The following is a 22729-nucleotide window of genomic DNA, read 5'->3' on the forward strand; positions in this document are numbered from 1 at the left end:
CCTGAGGTCAGGATTCTATTTAACCCTTCCTTGTAGGTCAACAGACAAATTAATCTGGTGAGAATTGAATTGGAAATGAGGTGTTTGAATAACAGGTGTCCCGTTAGTAGTGTAGCTGCCAGGCTGAAATGTGTATGTGTTTTCCCCCCCTTTCCTGGCTCAGAGAGACCTCTGGGGACAGAAAGTCAAGCTTAGATATCTGAGAGGGAAAGTTGCTGCAGGGGATAGAAACGAACAGGTGACTCATTTTAGAGTATCTTGAAAACTTGGAATTTAGAAACTTGCTTCTATTTTACTTCTGGCTTAATCTGTACACAAGCTATTGCCAGGGACCTGGGAAGAGAAAAAAAATTATGAAGAACGCCACTCTATTGAGATACCTTATAACTTATGCACATGAGTTCAAGCTATTTACTCAGAAGTAAATTCAACTGAGTTCAGTGGTGTTTACTCCCTAATCACCACACATAGGATTACACGTCATAGTGATTTTTTAAAAAGCAAGCCTCCATGTCAACTTTCAGAAACTGCTTTTGCAACTTCAATAAACTTCAACATTCTTCGTCATGTAGGCTGTTGTTTTATTAACACAACCCCTCCCCCCCCCCAAAAAAAATCTGGCCAAGCACAGCTGGTTTTACAACTCTCTTGGGATGCTTATAGACTAGTCTTTCTCCCCAGTATTTCATTCAATTTATTCCTGAAAATCCAGAGGATGCGTTTTTCAAACTGCTGCATTTCCATGTTTGCCCCCATCGTTGTCCCATTTATTGAAGCACAGGTTTTTGGTGATTTTTTTTTTGAGCATACAACACTGTTGTACAAGCCTTCAGATATAAACCAATATAGTGTTATTGCCTGATCTTGTTTAAAGGAATGATTTTTGACTTGACTGGCCATGTTATGTAATCCTGTTTTCATTACCTGTCCATCTGCTACTCATTACCATCGCTCTCTATGCCACTTCTCTACTATGTTCTTTAAGAAACTCCTTGTCAGTTTCACCTCAGCAGTGAAGGGCCTTCTCTAGATTCACTGTACCAGGTGTGTATGCGTGCATGCTAGTTTCACCAGAGGACGAAGTGATGCCACTGGAACTGAAGGTTGCATTCTGATGGGACCAGTTTCTGTAGAACTGCTATTGTTTGCCAACTTCCCCTTCTATGTACCTTATTTGCCTTTGAAAACAGAACTCTGCAACATTGTTATAGTAATAGTAATGATACAAAGAACTATCCAATGGAGGGCAGCAGCAGCAGAGAACAAGAGATTTGGGAGATGCTGCTGCTTCTGCTGTTGTCAAGACTTCTGCAGGGGCCAACTGAACTGGATTAATGCTGGTATAGCACTGCCATCCCTACTCCCCACCCTGTTTTTTTGATGTCATCTAAAAAGTGGCCAATGAGTGTTACAGGCAATGCTTTAAAGTCTCTTATTTTGATGGGGAAAATGGCTAAGAGACTTGGTAGAGTGAATTAGGAGCGAAGATCTTTTCTTTCAGTGATACGGAGCTCAGGTTTTCAGCCAAAAATAATCCAAGCAATTATATCTTTTATAGTGTTTACTTAGAATATGTAGCAAGAGGGTTTACACACATTCGCAGATTTATGTACAAGCAATCAAGAGACTAAGAAAATAGAGATTATCGATAGAGGAATTCAAGGGTTGTTGAAGCGGGTAATATTCACCTGATCCAGAAGAGAAGACGTCCGTTCAATGGGAAGTACACGGAGAGAACACAAACGACCAGCATAACGCGCCCTATAGACCCAATTACAGGAGTAAAGGGTGGTACAGACTGCAAATGGCGCCCTACAGAATGCACACCGAGGTGGGTTTTTGACCCACATTATATAGGGGTTCAACGGATGGGCATTGTTAGTTACCAAAGAGGCTTTGATGTTTCATTGATGGCTATCTTGAATCGCTATGTTGGGAAACTTCACACATTTTGTTAGGATGATAAGCTTGGTGGAACTGCATAATTTGTTACCGGGTTTTGGCTGACACTCAGAAAAGGGACCAAAGACTTTAAAGGTAGGATCAATCAAGTTATGCATTTGATTGAATTTAGCAAGGTAGATGTGATAGACTGGAGGAAGAGACAGTTGGCAAGTAGCAGAAGATCAGAGTGAGAGGAGTACTTACCCGCAGTTCCCATGTTATTATGCATTTGGGTGGAGGCGCTGGAGGGGGAATGGGTTAGATTGTGCTGAGAAACAGACTTCAGGCATCATCCAAAAACAAGCTGTCTACTGGGTCCACTCCACCTGTTTAGATAGAGTGTTTTCTTGGCCTGTTTTTGGGCAGACTCCATTTTGTTTACCAGAAATAGGAGACCCTCTCTCTTTATTTGTACTGAGGTACTCCATTTTTATCAGGCAGCGCGTCTCAGTAACATGAGTATTGTGGCAATTTGGAGACCAGCAATTGCTTCAGTTGATTCCTGAGTTTGTGGAAGCTGCTTCTTCATTCATCCTGTCATGTTTTTGTTCTTGTGATGATGGTCATCTGACTTGTTTGCCACAAGCAAGAAACTTCTCTTTCCACATGATACAAAATTGGTGTTGGGTGACAGCTTTTACTTTTGACAAATGATTCGTGATGTTCACTATGTCCCTGGAAGAGCATTACGCTGTACTGGTCAAAATCTACTGGTGATCCCCAGCCCCAAAGTGGCCTGGCTGTCCTCAATGAGGGTCAGGACTTTCTCAGTCCTGGCCCCAATCTGGTGGAACTCTCTGCTGGAAGACACTAGGGTCCTGCAGAATCTTTTACAATTCTGCAGGGCTTGTAAAACAGAGATGTTCTGCCAGGCTTTTGCTTGAGGACAGTGATGGTTGCCGGCTGGCACCCCCTCCCATCCTCCACTTAAGGGAGGGGGATTGTTCCCAGTGCCTAGAAAGCAGAATTGCAGCACATTATAAAGAATGTCCATTGCATTGCAATTGTTTTTAATTCTTCGATTTTATTGATTTTATGTGTATTTTGTTGTACATCTCCTAGAGCCCGGCATTGGCCAGGATGAGGCGATTCATAAATTTAATTAATTAAATAACAACAACAATAATAGAAGTTGGGAATCATTAAAGGCTGAAGAATGGAAAACACACCTGTCTCAGCAGCTGTGGAGTCATGCTTTGTTGCATTATTTGTAGTTACATGGACGCATGCTACCTCAGTTTCCACACTGGACTACTGTGTTGTACTCTGATGAGGGCTGCCTTTGAAGATATCTAGGAAGTTTTGATTTGTACGAAATGCGGCAGCAAGACTCCTGTCTGGGAGTCAGCTACTCAAAAGATATAACTCCAATCAATTGCATAGTTTTCTTATTTACTAGTAGTCCCATTTCATATTGGGCTGGTTATTATCTTTAAAGCACTTCACAGTATAGGGCTCTCATTGAATGGCTTATCCTGGTGTACTCCAAAACACTACCTATGCTTTTCAGACAGCCTCTACCTTGTTGTACCTTCTCCTATGACTGTATGGTAATGGTTACGTCATGGACCTTTCCTGTGGTTAGTACCAGAGCGTTTTCGCACTGACCTTACTCGAGAGTGACGTCCCTCTTCACCGCACAGCGTCTGCGTGGATTTTGCACTAATTGCTCCGCAGAACCCGGAAGAGCCGCAAAGTCCCACGGCTTTTGCGTCGCAAATGTAAACTGGCCAAAAACCAGATTACATTTGCGACGCAAAAGCCACGGGACTTTGTGGCTCTTCCGGGTTCTGCGGAGCAATTAGTGCGAAATCCGCGCAGACGTTGCGTGGTGAAGAGGGATGTCGCTCCCGAGTAAGGTCAGTGCGAAAATGCCCCCAGTCTCTGGAATGGTTTACTAGAGTGAGTTCTGAGGTTGCCTTCACTTGTCACATTCAGGAAGCCATGTAAGATAGTTTTATTTCAGAAGGCATTTGGAGAAGGGTAAAATGTTTGACAAAATAGTTTGTTTTGTTTTTAACTGAAGCAGTCTTTAAATCCTGTTAATTAATAACCTTCACGTAGTCTTCCTTTTGTTGAGTTTTTAGCTGGGCTAAAACAGAGACAAGGTAAAAAGGAAGGAAGGAATAGAATTTACAAGCATATAGGTGTGTGTGCTCAGACACCTGAGTTGAGGATAATCCCAAATTAACAAATGTAATTTGAATACAAATGGACTCTTCATAATAGTGATAAATGCACGTCATACTGCACTACCCAATCAATAAACATGGTAGGAACCATACAGCTTTTCTTTATTTCATGTAATAATATGTGTTATAGCTGAATTTAGTGTCGCGTATAAGGATGCTCATAGACTGGTTCATGAACTAAAGTACATCATGAATTTTGGCCAGTTCATGTTTTGCAAAGTGAAGTTCATGGCGGGGTGACTGGCTCGGATATTTCATCAACTTTGATGCTGTTCATAGCGGTTTGTGAATGGATACATTTCCAGACGGTCTTCTCAATAAAAATGTTTACAAAACTTAAAAGCAAAAGGGGGCAGAATTCTCCAGTCTTGGAAACACCAATAGGGGCCCTCCAAAGCTTAACAGAACGCAGTTGACAGTTGGCTTCTGTTAAGCTTTGGAGGGCCCCTATTGGTGTTTCCAAGACTGGAGAATTCTGCCCCCTTTTGTAGGGCCTATAAAATGGAGCTGTTCCACCAGATCTTTGGATGAGGCAGCGGGCATCCATCTATTATATCGGTTGGCCTCCCCCTACGCCTTTATGGTCCACTGCATCACTGAATTGTGGAGCTATACCATCCTGCCCATATCACCATATCACTAACTCATTGCACTTACTGAATGCTGAATTGTTTTTATTATGATTTTGTTCTGATTTTAATGTAAATTGTTGTACTCTGTTCTGAGCCCCCCAAAAGGGGGAAGGGGCAGAATAGAAATAAACTAATAATAATAAAAATAAAAATGTGAGCTAGGGTTTGAACCGTGTGTTGGGTATTAGGTGGACTCAGGGTTCTGAGCCATCCCGTTTGTTTCCTCATGCTGAACAATGGGGCTTAGCTACTTGATGCTTTAGCTGAAGAACAGCGTTTTATACCCTCCTGATTGTGAACACCTCTCCCTTGCTAGGGTTTAGGTGTTAGGTGGCTCAGGACTCTGAACCACCCTGTCTCTCTGTTCATACCAAGTAGTGGGGCTTAGCTACTGGGTGCCTTGGCTGAGGACTGACATTTTATATCCTCCTGATTGTGAGCACCTCTCCCCTGCTTGGGTTTGAGTGTTAGGTGGACTCAGGAAATTTGGGAAGGTACTCCCTTATCATCACCTTTGTTGAGTCTTCCACCATTGAATGCCTGGCATCCCCACCACTGCTGATCTCCCAGTTCACCACTGACAACCAGTAGTGGGGCTTCTTGCTGGTTGGGCTCTTTGAGGCAGAGGTGCTGGTCTGTGGCTTCTCCCCCTCCACTTCCACCCGCTGTTCCTTCTGGCCACAGTTGTTGGGCTGTAGACTTCACACTTTTTTGTGGAGCTCATTGCATTTAGGAGATCAATTCTCCCTTTTATCCAGGAGTCATAAATACAGAGTATTTTGTACTCCCCTTGCTTGCAGAGAGAATGACAGCTGGCAGAGTTTCCCAGCTGCACTCTCTCTGCCAAGGCAGATATCAAGCCATCCCCTCAGGGACTGGCTCCAGAGTGGAGGTGGTTCCAGGTCCAGTCCTCAAATCAGGGGGATGACTTATCCCAGACTGCCTATATGGGTACAGAGCATGTCAGTGGTGTCTTGGAAGAAGCTGAAGACACGCACCATTTGAGAGACAGTCAGCCTATCGCTGGAGGTGATACTGAGCTCTTCTTCCTCATGCAAGAATTGGTCATGGAGGAGATGATATCCTGCACCGTACTCTTCTGCTCCACCAAATGTGCAATCATGGTGTAGGTGGAGTTTCTCATCCCCCTCCCTCTGCATCTTGCACAGCAGATGAGCAAGCTTTGGGGGGGGGGGTGTAATTTGTATTTTCATGCGCATGTGTGTGTGTGCATGCATGTGAGTGCACCTGGAAATCATGGCAACCTCTGGTGACTGACCCCTACTAGGGGTCAGTATTCAGGATATTAAGAGAGGTGGCTAAATAAAGCCTGCCCCTGCCTCCAGATCTGGTATTCCAAGGAGGTCTCCCATACAAGTACTTGAAAGAATCAACCTTCTTAGCTTCTGAGATCTGATAAGATCAGGCTTGCCTGGGCTATCCAGGTGAGGGTGCAGATGGGCAGCCTTGATGCTGTATGAGAAATGGGTGGCCAGGCACTGGCAGGTCTTTACAGGGTTCACATCTTGGGGGGGGGGGGCAGCATTGCCAGTAACCTTGACAGTGCTCCCTAGCCCCAGAGCATCTTTCACCACCAAGTGAAGTGTGTGTGCTAGGCAGACAATGCCCTTGAGGTGCACAACCTTCACTGCTGCCAGCATGTTGACATCAGCATCCATGATCATATAGCCACATATGATGTTGCCATCACCCACTGACTCCCTCAGGCAATATATCACAGCTGTGATGTTTTGCGCCATGTAGTCTGCATTCATCTCCTGCACACAGAGCAGAACCACTTTGTTGCCCAGTGGCACAACTGTTCCCTTCTGGGGCCTGGACTGTTCCCTGATAGTCTTGCTGGCTGCTCCAGATGTCTGGCATGAAGTGCAAGGTTCTTCCTTGTGCTCTGGAGAGCTCAGCCTTGACCATTGTTACTGCAGCTGGTGAAAGGCTACATCCTCCATGATGGAGAGGGGTTGGCAATCCACAGCAATCATCTCACCAATGAGATGAGTGATTGCTTCCTGGGTCTTCCAAGTATCCCTTTTGACCTCTTGGAGGGTCTATTCTATACACATTTGAATGTGTGCCTGACATTTCCCCCAAAAGCACTTTTCTGGGGCATCTTCTGGGAAGGGGGGGGATAACTCTGTACATAACTTGGAGGGCATGTATAAGAGCATCAAGGGATGGTCTGCTACCTCTAGCTTGCACAGTGTCTGTTCTATATACCCCTATACACCCCTGAACCTGCATCTGTAATTTCTGTCATTCCCCAGAAAGCACTTTCCTGGGGGCACCTTCTTTGAGGCGCTGTAACTCAGACCCCAAAAGTCCAGTCATCACCAAACATTGAGGACAGGTAGAGGAGTGTCAGGCAGAGGTGCCCTGTGAGTTTGCTGTGAGTTCACTATGGGGCTGTTCTACCACAACATGAACCAAACCTGTTTATTCAGTGCTAGAAAGTTCATGAGGGTTAATGGTTTGTGAACCAGGCATGCCACAAACCATGAACTAAAATGCAGTTTTCAGTTTCGTGCCTATCACTACTAGTATATTGGTTGTGGCTAAGTATCAATGAAAACCTAATCATACCCTGAAAGAAAGTGGTTAATTTTTCCTTTATTCTTTCTTGTAGAGGATGAGGAAGATGAAGAACTGGTTGAACCAAAAGTACAGAATGATTCTGAGATAGAAACTCAAGAAAAGAAGCAAGATGTGAAAGAAGGTATGTAAAGATAGTCCAGTCTAAGGCTTGGCTTCACAAATTGCTATCACTCAGTGTGTGCTAGCTTTGTTAAGAGAAATTCTCTTAATCCTGCTTTACCCAATTTTGCCTTCCAATCCAACAATCGATTTCTTTTCCTCTTTTTAGAATATGGAGTCTCTAATTAACTCCATTTTTATCAAAGAGAAATTCAAAGAGAGGAGGGACAAAAAAGGAGGTTCAGGATTTCAGAATTTAACTCTGCAGATACTCAGGGGCAAGCAATCTTCTCAAACCTTCTTGTCTTCTTGAACTTTCATACCTTTCTGCTACAGCACCACCCTTTGGTGTGTAACATAAAACAACTGAAAATTTCAAAAGGGTGTGTTAGGGTTGCCAGGCCACAGCCAGGGAGGAACTGAGGCATGGGGCCTGATGCACCAGTGTGGTGGTGATATACTAGTGTCATTTTTGGTATAAACCAGAAGTGAGGTCTTTAGACTCTCTTGCATATACAAAGAATTGATGATTTCAATCGTAGAGTTTTAATAAAATTCTAGCGTATTCTCATGTTTCCAGTTTTTACCAGAAGTGATTTCTGTGTGTCAGTGTGATGCAAGTATGTTCTCCTTTCTCCAGAAAAGCAAGTCCGAGTGAATTCTCAGTATGTTTGCTTAGGATTTAGCTGAAGATACATTTTAAATGTATAATACAGCCCTATGTGTATTTATTTAGTGATACTTACTCCCAGGTAAGTGCTTAGAATTGCAGTCTAAAAGTTGAAAATACTTTGGAGCATGAATGTATTTATTATCAGCATAAACTTACAATCTTGACTTTAATTTAAAACAGTTTTATAAATCAGTTGAGTGAATAATAGTGTATCTGAATTGACCAACTTGCAAAGGGCATAGGAGTTAATTTTGTCAACTTTACTGAGCCATTTAGAAACATTTGGGCCCAGATTTCTATACAAATCAAGAAAATTCTTACCACTCCTCCATAGTGATACTCATGGTTGTCTCAAGATGACCAAGTATCAAGTAACTTCACTTGACTGAAGTGAGGGATCCTTCAAGATCAGATTTTGGCTTTTGGTCCAGATAACTGGAAATAATAGTGAAAATCCATCCAACTTCTGCCTACCTGCCTATCTGTTTTGTTATCAGTAGGCTAAGCAGGTAGGCTTAAAAATTCATGTTACTGAAATTTGTATTAGTTGTTCAGTTTGGGTTAAGATTTATGTTTCTCCCTATTACCACATAAAAGGAATCCTTAGACTGATATCTCTGGAAAGCGACATCGCAGATTATGTGCGAATACTTTCAAAAGCCAAATTAAATAGGCTCCTAAAAAGATATATATTTATTTTAGTTTTTCCACATACTTGCAAGTGAGCCTTTTGTATACTTTTGTTGTTGTATTTGAAGGCAAGCCATAACTAACATCATCAGCTTCTTTGTTATAGTTTAGTCTAGTAGAAGTTCAGTGTGTTGCCACTGGCTTCCCTTCTTGTCCAGTCAAGCCAGATCTTGGGGGAATGGTAGCTTCCTTTAGTAGCAGTCTTCCTTGAAATGCTGCACATTCAGAAGGAAATGCTGAAACTGGTGGGACAATATTTTGTGAGAGAGTTCATATCTTAAGAAGGCAATGGAAAAAAATGAATTTAAATCAATACCATAACACAAAAAACTGATTGAAACCAAGCTGAGATTCTGCAATGGGACAAATTGTAATATGCAGTTTGTGCCTTAAAGGGCAGTTTTAAGTACTGTAACAACATAATATTGTGCACAACGTACTTTGAACACATGAACCACTCTGTACATACTACATATTTGAATTGTTTCTAATGAAATAATTGCATTTTAATTGGAGCCAGGGCAACAGCTATGGCCCTGCTATCAAGTCCAGTGTTTTGTCATGAATCATATGAATCAATGAATACCAGAAAGATAGTCAACAAACATCGGAAGGGCTATGTCACATTGGCTTTCACACTTCTGTATAGCAATCACATATTCTCTGTTTCTTTGGAGGACAGCACTAGTTGTAACTTACAGGAAGCTAGGCTTATGCTGAACATTAGGAGAAAGTTCCTAATTGTGAGACCAGTTCTATGATGGAATTGCTTTCCCCTCATGGTTGAATTAACTGCAATCATGAACATCTGGAATGCTTGGAAGGACTCCCAAGTTAGATTTCCAAGTGAGATAACAGTCAGGGCTTTTTTTGAGCAGGAACGCACAGGAGTGCAGTTCCAGCTGGTTTGGCAGCAGGGGGTGTGGCCTAATATGCCAATGAGTTCTTGATGGGCTTTTTCTACAAAAAGCCCTATGTGAAGCAATGCTGATGTCAGGGAGTGTGACCTAATATGCAAATGAGCTCCTGATGGGCTTTATCTGCAAAAAAGGTCCTGATACAATCCTATGCTGTTACAATCCTACACTGGTTTATTCCTAGTTTCAGTGAGTTCAAGACAGAAGTGAATGTGAATCCCTGTGTAGCATAAATCCTTGAAATAAGCTTCTGTTTTTTCTGTTTTTATTTTTCTCACATAATCACATTTGACTTCCTTCTACAATCTTTTCCTTTTTGAGTTTGTAACCACCCCGTGTACTTCATGGAAGTGATTAAAAACAAGTTAAAGGCAAAACAGGAATTTAGACTAACATTTCCTGTTGGTGGCAGTTCCTCAATGCTTATTCAGAATTAAGGGCTTTCCTGCAAATTTGTATGTAATGGGTTAAATGCATGTTTGTCTTGGCATAAAGTGCTCTGGCTTCCTTATTTTTTTTTCTTCATGCAAAGCAAGACAGTATTTTCAAACTTTTAAAGAATCTCTAATAGATATTATAGTGGCGCCATTCACACTTCTATATGGCAGTTAAAGCTTGTGTCAGCACTTCCATTATGAATCTTGTTTTTCAAAGATTTTATAACCCAGTCATAAAAAAGTTGCTCTGGGCTAAAACTGGTTATAGCTCAGGGAGCTGAACCTTTATTTTGACTTAAAGAACCCTGGATTGCTTGAGCTGCACAAACATTACATTATTAAAACAAAAATGAATAAAAGTGCTGTATATGTATGCAACTTTAAGAAAAACATTATAAAAATGAAATGAAATACTATTTAACACTTCTTTCTATCTTGCAAGCCCTTTGTTGTGGCGTCCCAACACCAATGCTCTAGGAAATGACTGAGAACATTGTCTGCGGTGTCAGGGGGGAGATGAATCTACAAATTATATTCAATTTTTGGAAAGTGAGCAGGACAATTAAGGTTTCAGAGTTTGCTTGTTTTTTTTTAAAAAAAAGATACTCTTGGCATTTCTTCATGAGTTCTAGGTGCCCTTTTGTCATAACATGTCATTTGTTTAGATACAACAGCATTAATAGTAGCTTTGATACTCCAAAAGGCGAAGAAGAGAGCCTCAGAGTGTCAGACAAGAGCTCCTGTTGTGTCAGTGGGGTTGGGCTGCCTGATTTGCCTTGTTGCTCAGACCAAAGAAGCAGGCCTGACCTAGAAGCACATATGACAGTTATTCTCATTACAAGACCTACTCTGAGATGTAAGAGTTTGGGTGGCTCCTGAAAGCTATGATTTCCTGCAATGGTGGTACACAATTCCCAGCCATAGGGTTGTCAATCCCCAGGTGGGGGCAGGGAATCTCCCAGTTTGGAGGCCCTCCCTCTGCTTCAGGGTCATCAGAAAGCTGGAGGGGGGGGAAGGGAAATGTCTGCTGGGCACTCCATTATTCTCTATGGAGACCAATTCCCATAAGGTATAATGGAGAATTGAACCACGGGTACCTGGGGCTCTGGGAGGGCTGTTTTTTTGAGGTGCAGGCACCAAATTTGCAGCATAGCATCTGGTGCCTCTCCTCAAAAGACCCTCAAGGTTTCAAAAAGATTTGACCAGGGGGGTCCAATTCCATGAGCCCCAAAAGAAGGTGCCCCATCCTTCATTATTTCCAATGGAGGGAAGGTATTTAAAAGGTGTGTGGTCCCCTTAAATGTGATTGCAAGAACTCCATTTGGAGTTCAGTTATGCTTGTCACAACCTTGCTCCTGGCTCCACCCCCAAAGTCCCCAGATATTTCTTGAATTGGACCTGGCAACCCTACCCAGACAGGACTGGAGATGGAGTACCTTCAAGGAAAATTTTCATAATCCCCCCTCCCAATGATAGAATGCAAAGAGACTTTCAAAGCACAGAATCCTCAAAATCTTTGAGGATTGTTGAAATAGCAGCTACTTCAAATCAATCAATCAATCAATCTATCTATCTATCTATCTATCTATCTATCTATCTATCTATCTATCTATCTATCTATCTATCTATCTATCTATCTATCTGTCTGTCTGTCTGTCTGTCTGTCTGTCTGTCTGTCTGTCTGTCTGTCTGTCTGTCTGTCTGTCTGTCTGTCTGTCTGTCTGTCTGTCTGTCTGTCTGTCTGTCATCTAATATCAGCATGAAATACAGAAATTTCCCGTTTTAATATTTAAATGTTGGTAAGATGCAAATATTAAAGGTATTTACAGTGCTCTATATATAAGATGCCAGTGGTCTATATATAAGAAAAGGATTGGCATTTGCTTATAAATATGCAAAACTGTTGTAAAAACAATATTTAATTTTTGATGCATACCATCTATAAATGGTTATCAGCATTTATAAAAGACAGGTTTTAATCTCTTAAAAGAACAAGTCCAAACAACTATTTGCCATGCATCCACAACTTACTAATCAAATGTAATATTTTGCCAATTATTAGCTACAAGCATTTTAGCTTTCATTAAGAGATCTAGAATCATGGCTATTAACTCATGATACTAGTTTTCCTAAAAAATCCCAAATTATGCTTATATCTCTCAGTATCATGTAATCAGTTATATGGCTAATTTCCAGGAAAACTTTCTGCCAAATCTCTCAAGGAATGGACAAAACCAATATGTTTAAACCTGTTGTTTGCATCACATTGCCAACAAAGTGGATCATCCTATAGATCGAATTCAGTCTTCAGGGCAAGTACCATAAATATATTACCTTATAAAAACCTCCCACATATTAATGTAAATATAATTTGTAGACTCAGATGTAAACCTTTTTCCCAATCAGTGTTTATTACACAGTTTAATAATTCCCCCATTTTAAGGGGAATTTGGCCCTTACACAAGGATAACCTTTAGCAAACATTGGTAGAAAGATAACAAAAGAACACTGGTTTTCTTCCTTTTGAAGGGCTGAATCCAACCAACTTTTCAACTGGTTAAAAAAAAGGAAGAAGAAGAAAAGAGAAGAAGAGATTGGATTTATACCCTGCCCTTTACTCAGTCTCATAGTGGCTTACACTCTCCTTTCCCTTCCCCTCCCCACAACAGAAACCCTGTGAGGTTAGGTGGGGCTGAGAGAGCTCTACCAGAACTGCTCTTGAGAAAAACAGCTCTGAGAGAGTTATGATTGACCCAGGGTAATACCATCATAGGGTTGCCAAGTCCAACTCAAGAAATATCTGGGGACTTTGGAGATGGAGTGAGGAGACTTTGGGGGTGGAGCAAGGAGCAAGGGTGTGACAAGCATGATTGAACTCCAAAAGAAGTTCTGGCAATCACATTTAAAGGGGCTCCTTTTAAATGCCTTCCTTCCATAGGAAATAATGAAGGATAGGGGCACCTTCTTTGGGGGCTCATAAAATTTGACCCCCTGGCCCAATCTTTTTGAAACCTGGAGGGTCTTTTGAGGCGTATAATGGAATGCTCAGTAGCAATTCTCCCCTCTCCCCCACTTTCTGATGACTCTGAAGCAGGGGAAGGGCCTCAAAACCAGGGGATCCCCTGCCCCCAACTGAGGATTGGCAATCCTATACCATCAGCTGCATGTTAAGGAGTGGTGAATCAAACCTTATTCTCCCATGCAGTTAACCACTAAACCAAAGTGACTCTGCCTTTGACTGCAGAAAATGCCATGCTGGGGATCCGGGTCCCTGCAGGGATGAAAATCATGTAGGATGGGGACTGAAATAAGAAAGGGACTTGAGCAGGGTTGAATGAAAAACTGGCTGAATGCAAACCACATAGTTGCATTTCAAATTCTGTAAAGTTAGTAACTGTTCTGATTGCTCAGAATTAATATAGCTTCTGAATTGAAAAGATTAAATATTGGACTAATAATTTTCTCCACTAAATTCTTCAACAAATTGTCATTGTATAGATTTGCAGGATCATTACTCAATCAAGTTTCCTAATGCCATATCAGATAAATTATCTAGTGATTATTTAAGGCATTAAAAATGTCCTCTTTGTCTGTTAAATCTAAATATGGTCCTAGCACAGATTTTTGTTGTTGTTTTATTTAATTTGTATCCTGAAACTGAGCTATATGCATCAATACATTTCAAACCATTTTCCATTTAATGTAAAGGAGCAGTAAGTGATAGCATCACATCATCTGCATAGAAGCTTATTTTACATTCAGCATCATGAAGTTCTACTCCTTTTGAGTACTCTTTGAGTACTTGGAGTACACTTGGCCTGATCAACACTGCTATAGTTTCTATACAGATGACAAAGAAATGCAGACAATGAAAAGATTTGTCATATTCATCAAAAAAGAGGAAATGCAGTAGATTTTAAATTATTTTCTAGTAAGATTGCTCTCAGTTGATTACAACTAGATCTTCAAGAAATATACCTCTTATGCTCAGTGTTTCAAAGTTCTGTAAAGGAAACAGCCATTCCACCCTGTTGACTACATTCTCTCCATGTATACATACTATATATATATATATATATATATATATATATATATATATATATATATATATATATATATATATATATATATATATATATATATATATATATATATTTCTCTTTCTTGGCCAAAGCTTGATGGATAATAGCTCACCATATACTATAAGGCAAAGTTCTTTCTACAAAATATACATTTTGTATATGAGGTGGTAATGGCTATAAGCATAGCCAGCTTCAAGAGGGGATTGGATAAACATATGGAGCAGAGGTCCATCAGTGGCTATTAGCCATAGCATATTGTTGGAACTCTCTGTCTAGGGCAGTGATGCTCTGTATTCTTGGTGCTTGGGAGAGGACACAGTGAGAGGGCTTCTAGTGTCCTGGCCCCACTGATGGACCTCCTGTTTTTTTTGTTTTTTGGCCACTGTGTGACACAGAGCGTTTGACTGGATGGGCCATTGGCCTGATCCAATATGGCTTCTCTTATGTTATGTCAGAATATATATTTTGTTGCAATTGGATACAGACTTCAGCTAAAATAGTCATACATCAATATATCTAATTTCTAACATGGCCAAAGCTGTGATACTTAAATCCAGGGATTGGAACCATAAGCAGACAAAACAGATCTTTCTACAAGACCGAGAATAGCCCCAGGTTTGCAGAAATATCTGAAATTTTAAAAAGACAAACATTTGAGACAGTTGAAACTGTAGACTAATAAAGCATCATCTGTGTCTTTAAGATATGAATGCATTCAACAGGGCTTTTTATAGAAAAAGCCCATCAGGAGCTTATTTGCATATTAGGCCACACATCCTTATGCTAAGCCAGCTGAAACTGCATTCCTGGGGTTCCTGTTCAAAAACCCCATGGCTCAGTGACAATAGTGGAGATTGCTAGGACAACCTAAACTGTATTGCCAGTTGAAGCCTTAGTTTTTGTCAGTAACAGGTGTGGAAAGGGTACAGGGCCCTTTCGAGAGCTGTTTTTTCTCTTTGAGGGAGTGTTGAGAGGGGGAATATAGAATCATAGAGTTGGAAGGGGCCTCCAGGGTCATCTAGTCCAATCCCCTGCACAATGCAGGAAACTCACAAATACCTCCCCCTAAATTTACAGGATCTTCATTGCTGTCAGAAGGCCATCTAGCCTCTGTTTAAAAACCTCCAAGGAAGGAAAGGCCACCACCTCCTGAGGAAGCCTATTCCACTGAGGAACCACTCTAACAGTTAGGAAGTTTTTCCTAATGTTGAGAAGGAAACTCTTTTGATTTAATTTCAACCCATTAGTTCTGGTCCTACCTTCAGGGGCCACAGAAAACAATTCCACGCCCTCGATTCCATTTATTTTTTAAAGAATATGATGTGCCCTCCACAAGGCCTTGCAAGTTTCCCACCACACCACTGGTCCTGGCCTGTTGGTTGACAGTGTGTCATTTGGCCAGACTTTTCCCAAGGCTGCCACAGTTAGAGAATGATGGAAAATTGAAGCCAGTGGGGGCAATAAAGATAGATTGGCTAGTGGTTGGGAATGGGAGAAAGAGGCAGGAAAAAAGGGGAGGTTATGGAGGTGTTCAGGGAAGAGGAAATAGTGGGAGAGAGGGAAAGGAGATTCCCTTTGTATTGTATAATACATTAAGAAGATAAAAAGATCTATAAAATCTAGGTTTGGAAAGATATTTGCCTTCTGAATAACCAGTATCTTTACTTCATTCCAGAAATCAGGAATCAAAGCATTTTATAAACAACCATTCATGGTTAGGAAAAAAGGCTGAAACAAAATTTTTATTATAAATTTATAGTGTTGAGCTAGTAAGTAGAGATTTATTAGACCTAAGATTGTTAAAAGAGTTCTTAGTATCTTATATCAATATTGGGACATTCAACATATGTTTCTTTTCCTCAGTTATTTGTAGCAGATTTAGTTGATGAAAGAAATGTTGACTTTTAAACAGGAATAGTTCTCAGTTGAAGAAAGTTTTTCGGAAATTTCTCAAAAATTCAATGTTTCTGTTTCACTGATTTAGCCTTTCAAAGTAATCTGAGAAAACAGCTGGTGTGCTATCTGGTTTTGGGTTCTCCCCTCCCCTCCCCCCCAAGCACTGAGAAAGAAGTTGTCAGCCTTATTGCTTTAGTCAAAATAAATGGCTCAGAATAGAGAGAGTTACTAACATCTCTGAAGTGCAGTGTTCCTGCTTATTTATTTATGTTATTTATAGTCTGCCTTTCTCACTGAGATTCAACGTGATTACAGAGAGTGAGTCAATGTACTAAGATTTTGGATTGGTTGGAGAACCAACCAGAATTCTAAAAAAAACAAACACACTTGAACTGATGCTACAACTTTTTTTTTAAAAAAATTATATTCTCAAGCAGAGTTACACTGTTCTAACTTCAAAAGACTTGGAAAGATGTAACTCTACTTAGGGCTTCAGACTTCTCATTATTTTTTCTTTTCTCTTGTTCTGCTACTTGTAAGGCCAAACCTCTGATAAAGGTGCTGCTGGTATTTTTTGTTTTTCCGGTGCGGGTGGGGGTGGAATCCTTACATTTATTTTTAAAGAAACTAAGCACTTTTTTCTTGCTTCCTGAGCATAGTATTCATTGGTCATTGACAGGGGCGTTTTAAACTTTAGACAGATAACTGTAAAATATAGTTCAGGCACGAGTCAATAAAGTCATTGTTTCAATATAGATGTCAGTCTGTGAAATGAGTTCAGGTGTCATTAAAATCAAATCCTAGAGTCAAGGCCAGGAGAAGGTTTTTTGGTGCTGTAAGCAAACTATGACTTTGGCTTACCCATGCACCCCATTTAATAAAGAAAAAAGTGAGAAGTGAATATTTCTAGGCATATGAAGTCCAGGCATATGAAATGAATAATGTAGGATTAAAAATAAACACATTTTTCAAAAGCCCTTCATGTTTCATTATGGCAGTTATAGATGACCAGAGTCAACAGACCTGGAAATTCCAGAAGCCAGTTAAAGCCAGTTTCCCTTCAGAACAATGAAAGAGGCTCCTCTCAGGTTTTTAGGCGTTTTTTGCATCCTTCAAAATGTGATGCCCTAAGTGATCACTTAGGTTTGCCTAGCAGTTGGGCTGGCTCAATAATTATTAAGGATAATTAATAATGATAATGATTGTGATAGGGATAAAATGTGTAAACTTTCATATGTATGTGTGTGTATGAAATTGAGATAGATAGATAGACAGACAGACAGACAGACCAAAAATTTATATATACTAAAAACTTTTTGTTTATTTACAGAATTCCTTTGGCAATAAATTGTAGTGGATTTTTAACGTATTCAGAATCTTTTAGACCATTGAAATCACTGTCAAGTATAATCTCTCCATCAACAAATTTATATACTTCAAAAGTCTTCAGAAATTGCATAAATGTTAACTGTCAGTTTCCCTTTTAGCGTTATAAACCTCCCATACAGATCATTTTAGCTTCTAATAAAAATAAGTGTTTGCATTTAAACAAATTACCCCCCTTCTTTTGTTTTTTATATTGGCAGCTGATGCATAAGCATCTCTTAGTTCTAATGAACTTAAACACCTAGTGGGATGAGGTTTTTTTTTTTTAAATTGAATGTTTATTTATAATAACTGGTTGACTGATTGATTTGCTCAGTATTTAAGTGATTGACTGCTGAGTGGTGTGCAGTGACAACAGATGTGTGGGTGAGGAACGTGCATCCATAGAACACTGCCAACTGCACTGCATTGTATTGTCCGATTATATGAAGAGTAATTCAACAAACAGGTTCAGAGTAGGGATGGACACAGACTGGAAGAATGGAGGTTCATTGGAGGGTTGTGGTTCAGAGTTTCTATGAACCCCAAACCTCCAATAAACTCCTCCATTAGATGAACCATTCATTTGTCTGGTTCAGGAGTTCACCTCTGGGTGGAGCCAGCCTGCCTGAACTCTGAGAGTGAATTGTAAAGGATTTTATAGACCTTATATGGGTAGGCTACACCTGAAGGTGGGCTCTGAAGGTTCAGTTCATATCCATCTCTAGTTAAGAATGTTTGGGAAAAGCTATATTATTGATGAAAAATAGGCTTCCTGTTCGTGAGTGGTGAATAGCAGGCCTTTTTTTGTAACAGGAACTCCTTTGCATATTTGGCCACACACCCCTGATATAGCCAATCTTCCAAGAGCTTACAGGGCCTACTGTAAGCTCTTGGAGGATTGGCTACATCAGGGGGGTATGGCCTAATATGCAAAGGAGTTTCTACTACAAAACCCCCCTGGTGAATAGAATGTGAAATGAAGTATCACATCTGCAATTATTCCAAGGAACTTCAGTAGCCCTGCTATCACTACCATTCTAAGCATATTACTGTAGTGAATGTTTTGAATGAGTGAACATTGTTACTTGACGAACAGTTTCCTTGTACTTACTGGCAATATGAGGAACCCTTCCTCAAGATAGGAAGTCTGGGCAGGGAACACAGTTTGAAGTCTGTGGAGCCACCACAGGTGGTATGTCCCTGAATTCACACACAAAAAAAAACCTTTATGAAATTCTTTGCTGTTTTTAAGGACTATCTTATTTCAAAGGTTTACCTTAAGTTACCATGTCTGGGTCCCTAGTCCACAAACAGACACAACAGAAGGAACCATTTTGTACACAGGGGCACCACCAATTTTTACCACCACCTCAGCTACAACCAGAACACCAGAATAGCACGCAACACAGTGGTCTGTCTAAGTTCATAGACTCAGCATTGCTGTCAGATGGTTAACTAGCCTCTGTTTGAAAACCTCCAAAGAAGAAAAGCCCACCACTTCCCGAGGAAGCCTGTTCCACTGAGGAACCGCTCTGTCAGGAAGTTCTTTCTAATGTTTAGTCAAAAACTCTTCTGATATAATTTCAACCTGTTGGTTCTGGTCTGCCTTTCTGGAGCAACAGGAAACAACTTCACACCATTCTCTATATGACAGCCCTTCAAGTACTTGACACCTCTCTCTCATCTCCTCTTTAGGTTAAACATACCCAACTCCTTCAGCCTTTCCTCATAGGCTTTGGTCTCCATAAGAATAGTTGGAAACACATACAATTTAGGTGCTGGGAGTCAGTAAGATGCCTGGAATACTGGTATATTTTTGACTGATATGTAAACTTCAGGGTTGGAATGAGGTAAATTTCTGTGAGGAAGAAACTCCTGAAAAAGCACCATCAATAAAACCCACCCCCAGCCCTGTCTATGATGCTTACTCATCCAATTTCTCCAAGATAGATCCAGGTGGCCGGCCATGTTGGTCTGAAGCACTAGAACAAAGTTTGAGCTCAGTGGCACCTTTAAGACCAACAAAGTTTTATTCAAAACCAATTTTAGTGAACAAGGGTGTCAGACAGGGTTGTGTGCTCGCCCCCTTGCTTTTCAATTTGTACATAAATTCACTTCTAACCTCCTTTAATGATTTGGCTTTACATCCTCCCAAGCTCGCCGATAGGCATATTCCAGTTCTGGCGTATGCTGACGACGTGCTTATACTATCCAGGACGCAGGTTGGTATGCGAAGGGCCCTTCGCCATCTAACCCAGACCAGTCTGCAGGAAAAGTTGGAAATTAATCTAGATAAAACCAAGGTTTTAGTTTTCGCCAAACGTTTCAAGGCTCTTTGCTGGTTTCTAAATGGTAAACCCATTGAGCAAGTAAAAATTATTAAATACCTGGGGGTGATTTTTCATTATCAGGGTAAGCGTTTGGCACATAAGAACTATGTTGCACAATCTGCGCAAAGAACAGCTGATGCCATCTACCGTTTTTATACCTCCAAAGGGGCCAAATTCTTGCCTGCAGCATTAAGGTTGCATACTGCAAAGACCAGGGTCCAGTTGCTCTATGGCGCTGAAATTGCCCCTTATTTAACCACCAAGCCGTTGGAGATTGTACAAACTAAACTCCTGCGCAAGCTTCTGTTTGTTCCCAGTTGTGTGCCAAACACTGCCATCAGGTTGGAATCTGGCGTCCCAAGCATCGAGACGTCTATGTGGTTAAACACCCTTTGTTACTTTTTGAAGGTTCTCTCAAAGCCAGGTGGCCTTCCCCATCTGATTTTTTTTTTATTCTTTTGTGGGAACTTGGGAGAAAAGGTGTTTAGATCATTTTAGACTCTGTGATCTCTCCCCTGAGTCCCTAGTAATGATGGAACTGAGGGATGCGAAAGAACTTCTGTGCCTGAGGTTGGTGGAGCTTGAACTGAGATCTGCTAGAGCTAGTCTTTCTGCACACATTTTCTTAGGGAAGCAAGCCGAAGTACTGTCCCCAGCCAGGTACCTTTTCAACATCACTATCCCAAAATATCAGATAGCTTTCTCAAAAGCACGACTCAATGCACTTTTCTCTTCGGTGCTTTTGGGACGTTACGCAGGGTACCCATATCTGGAAAGATTGTGCCCCTGCAATTGCAATGAGATTGAAACAACTCTCCACATCGTTTTGCACTGCCCTAATTACAATGACTTGAGGGCAAGATTAATCTCTCCGATTCTTGGGTCCTTGGCGGGCAGGCAGGAGGATGAGCAAATTGCCTTCCTCCTGTCTGACGTTCATTCTGATGTTTCATCTAAGATTGCCCGTTTCTGTTATGCTGCTCAGTTGGAAAGGAGGAAAATTGAGAATGTAAATCTTGGCTATGAGTTTTAACAATATGTGTAATAGTAGGAGTCAGGAATTTTGTGTAAGAGGTGATGGGTTTGTTTTTATGATTTTGTTTTTGTTTGTATTAAGCTGGTTGGATGACCGTGAATAAAGAACTTAACTAACTTATTCAAGATATAAGCTTTGTGTGCAAGCACACTTCTTCAGATAGTCATCAAAGTTTTATTGAAGACATAAGCTTTTGTGTGCAAGCATACTTACAGATCAGGGCTTCAGAAATAGATCTGGGCTGTGGTCAGACTGGCAGGTTAGTGCAATTTGGGCATGCTCCTAATTACTCCATTGCATTTTGTGACAAGATTTTCCATCAGACTCCCACCCTGATTTGGCCACACCATGCACTTCTTCCATGGTTGACTGTTCAGATTAGTGTTGCTCATCAGCCATGGAGCACATGGTCTAGTAAAAAGAAAGAAAGAAAGAAAGAAAGAAAGAAAGAAAGAAAGAAAGAAAGAAAGAAAGGAAGGAAGGAAGGAAGGAAGGAAGGAAGGAAGGAAAGGAAGGAAGGAAGGAAGGAAGGAAGGAAAGAAAGAAAGAAAGAAAGAAAGAAAGAAAGAAAGAAAGAAAGAAAGAAAGAAAGAAAGAAAGAAAGAAAGAAAGAAAGAAAGAAAGAAAGAAAGAGAGAAAAGCTTTGACATTTTTGGAGCACATTTCTTGGGTGCCACTGAATTAAAACTTTGTTCATATGCATTACCATTAAAAAAACAAACAAACCTAGAACTAAAGGTTCACACTTCCAAACTGGTTTGAGCATACACTGGGGGAGTTCAGACATCCAGAAATGTGGGGTGAATGCATGGGGATGCATTAGCACCAAAGTTCATCTGCTGTCTATTTACTTCCATCTACGACTCATCATATTACGGGGTATGACTGAGGAATGGCTGCCATATGTGGGAGTGTAAATAAGCCCATTTAATTCCTTAGGGAAGAGTGACTATATCATGCCAAACTGCTGATCTGATTGCAGCCCTGAAGTGGTAGGCATGCTGCTATGGGAGAGTAGGTGGTGTTCCAATTACTCTGAACCCAAGTGCTTGAGGGCTTTATAGGCAATAATCAGTACTTGTTGAGAAAGTCCACTGTCTCACCTAACTCAGCTGAAAAGGAGCTATAGAGTTGAGTGTCATCAGTGTGCTAAGAGCATGTCACTCCAACTATCCCATGAAACAGACCACAAACTGAGATCTTCAGAAACAATTTAAATTCCATTTAGGATAATACAATATTATTCTTTTTATAGCTACACATTAAACAAGCTTTTGGCTTTCTTTCTCAGATTTTGGTATGCTGTCGAGAACAATTATGTTTTCATGTTTATATGTAACAGATAGTTCATTGTGGTTTCTGGCTGCTTGTCATGTGGAGAAATGGCCCCAGTGAAATAAAGGGCTGTTGTGCCAAAGACTTAAGTGGAATTTGAGTTTTAACCTATCATACGTTGTGCTTCTGTTATATTCTGTGTGTATTTTTATAAATGTGTAAAAACACAACAAACAATGATACCACACTGTCCCATTGGTATCATACTACACACACACACACCCAGCTGCAAATGGTTGCTCTTCTGAAGTTAAAATAAATTCTCTGTCTTTACAAGGCATCTAGTGCCATCCTAAGCAGAGTTTGATCTTTCTAAGTCAATTGAAGTAGGCTTTGAAGGGTGTAACTCTGCTTAGGATACCAATATATGAATCCAGTAGTGCCTTGAGGCCAACAAGGTTTTCAGGTTATAAGCTTTTGAAAGTCAAAGATCCTTTCAACAGATGAAGTTTATAGCTTGGAAATCTTGTTGGTGTTCAAGATACTGA

At 40.6% G+C, this 22729-nt stretch overlaps 1 protein-coding gene across 6 annotated transcripts in view; it reads left to right on the plus strand.

Moving 5' to 3' along the window:
• Nucleotides 1-22729, plus strand: part of DYNC1I1 (dynein cytoplasmic 1 intermediate chain 1) — a 233051-nt gene that overhangs the window by 107287 nt on the left and 103035 nt on the right. For all 6 annotated transcript variants that reach the window (XM_060248536.1, XM_060248538.1, XM_060248537.1 and 3 more), the window contains one exon: nucleotides 7410-7499. In XM_060248536.1, the coding sequence (XP_060104519.1) occupies nucleotides 7410-7499 (90 nt within the window). The remainder of the gene's footprint in view (nucleotides 1-7409; nucleotides 7500-22729) is intronic.

Source organism: Heteronotia binoei, chromosome 10 (genome assembly GCF_032191835.1).
Source record: "Heteronotia binoei isolate CCM8104 ecotype False Entrance Well chromosome 10, APGP_CSIRO_Hbin_v1, whole genome shotgun sequence".
In the NCBI taxonomy this organism is placed as follows: domain Eukaryota; kingdom Metazoa; phylum Chordata; class Lepidosauria; order Squamata; family Gekkonidae; genus Heteronotia; species Heteronotia binoei.